This window comes from Beta vulgaris, chromosome 9, assembly GCF_026745355.1.
Source record: "Beta vulgaris subsp. vulgaris cultivar EL10 chromosome 9, EL10.2, whole genome shotgun sequence".
Lineage (NCBI taxonomy): Eukaryota > Viridiplantae > Streptophyta > Magnoliopsida > Caryophyllales > Amaranthaceae > Beta > Beta vulgaris.
Genome location: NC_079210.1, coordinates 46,413,029 through 46,418,967, shown reverse-complemented (window position 1 = coordinate 46,418,967; position 5,939 = coordinate 46,413,029). Strand labels below are relative to the sequence as shown.

At 39.4% G+C, this 5,939-nt stretch overlaps 1 protein-coding gene across 1 annotated transcript; it reads right to left on the bottom strand.

Annotated features, from left to right (window-relative positions):
* Positions 1-757: 757 nt before the first annotated feature.
* Positions 758-1,848, bottom strand: LOC104904101 (hypothetical protein). Its single transcript, XM_010692289.4, has one exon. The coding sequence runs from the start codon at positions 1,690-1,692 to the stop codon at positions 943-945; it is 750 nt and encodes a 249-aa protein (XP_010690591.1). The 5' UTR covers positions 1,693-1,848; the 3' UTR covers positions 758-942.
* Between the last annotated feature and the right edge of the window lie 4,091 nt (positions 1,849-5,939).

Genomic DNA, 5,939 nt, shown 5'->3' with positions numbered 1-5,939 from the left:
TTTCCGCCTTTAATGATGTACGAAAAGTAAGATATACGTCACTTTTTTCCTCCATTAAGAATGATCCATATCATTATTGACATGGAAATTGAACCAAAAAATTAGGAGGGAAATTTGGGAGGCAAATTAATAGTGGTTTTAAACTAAAATGGAAATACTAAGAATTGCCAAAATAAGCACTTTTACATTTACTTTGACTTATCAACCACAATTTTTTGCTAGCATCTTGCATTCTTGCCATAAAATGTAGGAGAATAAGCAGTTAAGCACCCTCCATTAAGTGGATTATTTTCAATAGAGATAAGACAAAGTTTACTTACGAATTACTATTTTAGTTTTATATAAAAAGTCAGGGTGAAATTCTTTAGCTTGAATCAGGGTTACGTTAGTAATTTTTTCAAACTATAGGAGCACCAGGTAAATTTTGAAAAACATGAGGGCACCAAGTGAATTTTGTGAAACTTGAAGGGTGCCTGGTGAAAAATTAAACCGAAAATAAAAACTGATACAAAATAATGCACAAAATTAAGAAAAAAAAGTTATAAGTTAAATGATATAATGACCAAATTATTTGATTCAATCACGTGACACACTCTTTAATATGCCCATCAGTGCCATAGAATTATTTTTTTATATGTATACATGGTCACACATGAATACGTTATAGAGAGATATAAACTATATAAGACATCATAGTATTTTATGAAAAAAAAAAAATGACTGGTAATATATTATAGCTTTCATCAACTAGGATATGTAACCTTAGCCAGGCATGACTTAAAATTTAATTAGGATTAGGATCCATGAGTACATTGAAACATACACAATTACACACATTATAAACATAATATTTACATTGATTTTTTTTCACAAATGGCTCTATTATCAATCATCATACATCATATATCATATATTTTTCGATCTTTCCTTATCTTTTTTACATTAATTCGATATGAACCGACCAACAACTCCAGCTATAAGAGCTGTAGGATCACCCAAAATTGCAGACACAATAATATTAACAGCATTTCCAGCAATCTCACAACACTTACTCAACTTTCCAACATTTGATTTATCACCATGATGATTTCTCAAACTTCCCTTAAGATTAGGTATACTAGTCTCCAATTCCCTTACCATGTTATTATCCACATTCAAGTACTTAGCCTCCCAACTTTCCACAAGTAATTTCTTAACACAGGATACATGGAGACTAAACATTTTACACTTAGAAACATAAGCCCACCCTTGCCCTTTCCTACCACAATAATGGCACGACCGCGATAACTTGAGATGCAAGTAAAGATCACGCTCCCCATTATTCAACACTTGAGGTAAATTTACACAGCATGGATGAAGATCAAATCCACACTTCTTACAATGGTATACAAACCCTTGAACTTCGTTATGGCATGCATCACATAACCTTAAGATCGCGCCAGGAGGAAGGTTATGGAGTTGGAAGTGACATTTCTTGTAAAAAGGATGGTTTAAGGTTGAACAAGCTAAGGCACATGATTTGTGTAGGTTGAAGTCACAGAATTTGTGGCATGTGTATTTGAAGCCAATACCGGCTTCTTTGCATCCATTGCAATTGAATGGGATATTAGAGTACTCTAGATTTAACTTGTGTTGTGGGTGAATTGGGTGGAAAAGCTCTTTGTTGATCTTCATTTTAGTATATCCTTGCATTTCTTGCAAGCAAGTTAATTAAGCTTAAGGTATGTGTATGTGTATTAATATATATATATATATGTGGGCTAATAATACATGGATGTGTGATTGAAGATTCAAGGTTTGTTGATCTTATCTATGTTGTGTGTACTGTGTACATTGAAAAAGAGATAAATTTGGCCATCTTTGGTACCAAGATTGAATTATTATTCCTTGCGTGAGTTTTACAAGGTAGGAATAACTTTGGACAAATAGATGCAAAGTACAAATTAGGTGGGGATAGGAACTAGAACTTAAAGATACGAATGCAATCGAAAAGCTTTTTTCTTATGGGTGATCATTCTACATTTTTTTTTCTAAAGATATCAAAAAATGTCTAATGCAAACTTACACCATTGTTCCCTACTTCAGTGTGACTATCGTGAAGAAAATTGAATTGTAGATTTAATTTCGTATTTTGACAAAAAAATAAATGCTTTTAAAATAATGTTCACTTTTTTATGATAAAATTATAATTTTAAAAATAGTAGTTAAAATTGTATATTTTTAAGCATACAAGTTAAAGTGTTATAATATTAAGGAATCAATTTAATAGTGCATGATGCATGAGCTATTGTGAGTTGTGACTTGCCGAAGGAGGAAGGCAGCAGCTTGCGCGAGAGAAGAATGGCTTGGCACGAGTGGTGCGCCCGCACCAAATGAAGGTGCGCCCGCACCATGTCAGGTGCTCCCGCACCAAGTAGTGGTGCTCCCGCACATGGCTACGACGAATTTCTTCAAGTTGAGGCAGAACACTTTGGTGCTCCCGCATCGAGGCATGTGCGCCCGCACATCAGGCTGGTGCTCCCGCACCAGATGATGGTGCTCCCGCACCTATCGGGGGATGCGAAATTTTCGGGTTTTTTTTTTATCTTACGACTTAGGGCTTGTATCTTAGACTTCATATAAATATGTTTTGTCATATTTAGGGCTTTTAACCACAAAATACTAGAGAGAGAGATTAGAGAAAACACAATAGAGAAGATTAGAGAGAGTCTTTGAGATTCAATTGAAAATCCATTCAATTGAATCTTGCCTATTGTATTTGTAATCGTCTCGTTCATAGTGAAGCGATCTTTTTCCCTGCCTTGAGGACGTAGCTATCACATTGATAGTGAACCTCGTTAAATCTGTGTGTCATTTATTCGCTTTCTTGTTTTCTTTGTGTGTGCTTGGTTGTTGTGATTCTTGTTGGTTTAATTAAACGCTTCCGCATAACAAGTGGTATCAAGAGCTACAGGTTAACACCGGGGTTAATCGCTTTTGGGACATGGCAACAACAACCTTAAAGATCGACAAGTTTACGGGAAGGAATAGTTTTGGGCTATGGCAGATAAAGATGAGAGCTTTATTGAAACAACAAGGTATCTGGAAACCATTGATTAAGGGTTTCACAACGACATCAAAAGAGGGAAATCTGACTGGTCTAACTGAGGCTGAGTTGGAATCTATGGAGGAAAGAGCACACTCCACTATCTTGCTATGCTTGGCGGACGATGTCATCACAGAGGTTGCAGATGAAATCACGGCTGCAGGTTTGTGGTTGAAACTGGAGAGCTTGTACATGACAAAGTCGCTCACAAACAAATTGCTATTGAAGCAAAGGTTGTTTGGCCTACGCATGAGAGAAGGTATGTCCCTAAAAGATCATCTCGATCGTTTGAATTCTATTTTACTGGACTTGCGTAATTTAGATGTTAAGATTGAGGATGAGGATGCTGCGTTGATATTGTTGGTTTCATTGTCAAGTAGCTATGAACATTTTGTAGAGTCTTTTGTGGTTGGAAAAGACACTGTGTCCCTAGAGGAGGTAAAGTCGGCACTTTATACTAGGGAATTGCGTCATAAAGCAACTGGTGATATGGTAGAGGATCGTGATTATTCTGCAGGTTTGGTAGCAAATGCTGAGAAAAATAAGGGAGATTCGAGTAGGGATAGGAGAAAACCTAGGTCGAAGGGCCCTAAAAGTAGTGATCTTTGCCATTATTGTAAAGAACCGGGTCATTGGAAGAGTGAATGTCCTAAGAAGGATGGTTCGGCTTCTTTTGCAAAACAAAATAAGGTTGACTACGATTCTGAGGAGGATTTAGCTCTAATTGTCCATGAGGAGAAACGTTAGAAGATAAGTGGGTTCTAGATAGTGGATGTTCTTCACATATGTGTTCTGACAAGGAGATGTTTTCGACCTATAGCTTATGCAAGAGTAGTGTTACTTTGGGTGACAATACGTGTGTGAGGTGGTTGGAGTAGGCTCTGTGAGGTTTAGAATGCATGATGGGAGAGTTAAGGATCTTAGAGGCGTGAGGCATGTTCCACAACTTAAGAGAAACCTTATATCTCTTGGGATGTTAGACCGTAAGGGTTTTCGATTCCAAGGAGGGGATGGAGTTTTGCGTGTGGTGAAGGGTTCTTGTGAGTTACTTCGTGGCGTGAAGTCAGGTGTGGGTAACTTGTATGATTTGCAGGGTACGACACTGGCTAGAGATGATTCTGAGTTGAAGCTGCATTCTGGGTTGAAAAATGATGGTCTTGAGTGTGAGGTGGAGCTTATGGGGGCTTCTACACATGTTGAGGGGTCAGAGTCAACAGAATGAGTTCAACAACCGGGTTTAGAGTACTACTTGGGCTGAGGATGAGAGTGTCAACAGTGAGGTAGAGTTTGTGGGAACTTCTACACAACTGGTTGAAACTAAGGGTCATCAAGAAGAACAACCAAGGGTCTCTCAGCAGCAGATTGGTATGATAAGGTTCGGTTCTATCGATACTTGTGTGCCAGCTTATAGCTATGGGATCTCGAGCGACATGTCTTTGCCAGGGAGTGTTGGGTTGAGAGGTGATTCTGGGAGAAGTCACCAAGAGGTAGCTAGATTGGAACTCCAGGAGGAGTTGCCTGCGTTCCAGTGAGAACGGGGTGGAGTGCTCCGGCGCGAGCATAGAAGAACTTCGACGGAAGTTCCCCTGCGCCAAGGGTGATTTGTTTTGGGTACTTAGACGTAAGTGCAAATGGCTCTAGTTGGAGCAACTGGCAGGGTACTGGCTCGTCTTGATTAAGGTGGAGCTAGTGTGTTTGCGGTTCAGTGAAGGCGATTTGATTTCCGACGGGTAATAAATTGGGTTTCAGGTGAATGCGCAACATGGGTCTCATAGGTTGTGAGACCGGGTCGTTCATGAGGAGTGGTCAGCGATCTTGGCGAGATTGGGTGAGACTCATATGAGGGCAAGCCTGGCATCGGGTGAAAGATGCATGAGCAGGAGGGAAAGGAGTATCTCGCGTACTGTTGTAGAGGTACATGTGTGTTGATGGTTTCGAGATGGAGTCGTGTGATAGATGCAAGTCAAGGTGGAGATTTGTGAGTTGTGACTTGCCGAAGGAGGAAGGCAGCAGCTTGCGCGAGAGAAGAATGGCTTGGCACGAGTGGTGCGCCCGCACCAAATGAAGGTGCGCCCGCACCATGTCAGGTGCTCCCGCACATGGCTACGACGAATTTCTTCAAGTTGAGGCAGAACACTTTGGTGCTCCCGCACTCGAGGCATGTGCGCCCGCACATCAGGCTGGTGCTCCCGCACCTATCGGGGGGATGCGAAATTTTTGGGTTTTTTTTTTTTTCTTACGACTTAGGGCTTGTATCTTAGACTTCATATAAATATGTTTTGTCATATTTAGGGCTTTTTAACCACAAAATACTAGAGAGAGAGATTAGAGAAAAACAATGAGAAGATTAGAGAGAGTCTTTGAGATTCAATTGAAATCCATTCAATTGAATCTTGCCTATTGTATTTGTAATCGTCTCGTTCATATGTGAAGCGATCTTTTTCCCTGCCTTGAGGACGTAGCTATCACAGTTGATAGTGAACCTCGTTAAATCTGTGTGTCATTTATTCGCTTTCTTGTTTTTCTTGTGTGTGTGCTTGGTTGTTGTGGATTATTGTTGGTTTATTTAAACGCTTCCGCATAACAGCTATTAAGAGCTAACTAGCTAAGCGCCTATCCCAACTTATTTTCAGTTCAGTTCAGTCAATTCAGCTCTGGAAAATACTTTTACTCTCACATATCACTATTCATTTTAGTACAGTTCAATTCAATACAGTTCAGTTCGATTCAGTTCTACCAGTTCAGTTCAGTTCAACTGTTTTATGTCAAAGAGAACAGGCCTAAGTCATATCTATTAATATAGTAATTCTTACATTAGCTGGAAAAGAATGGGCTTAAATTATGTGTTCTTCGG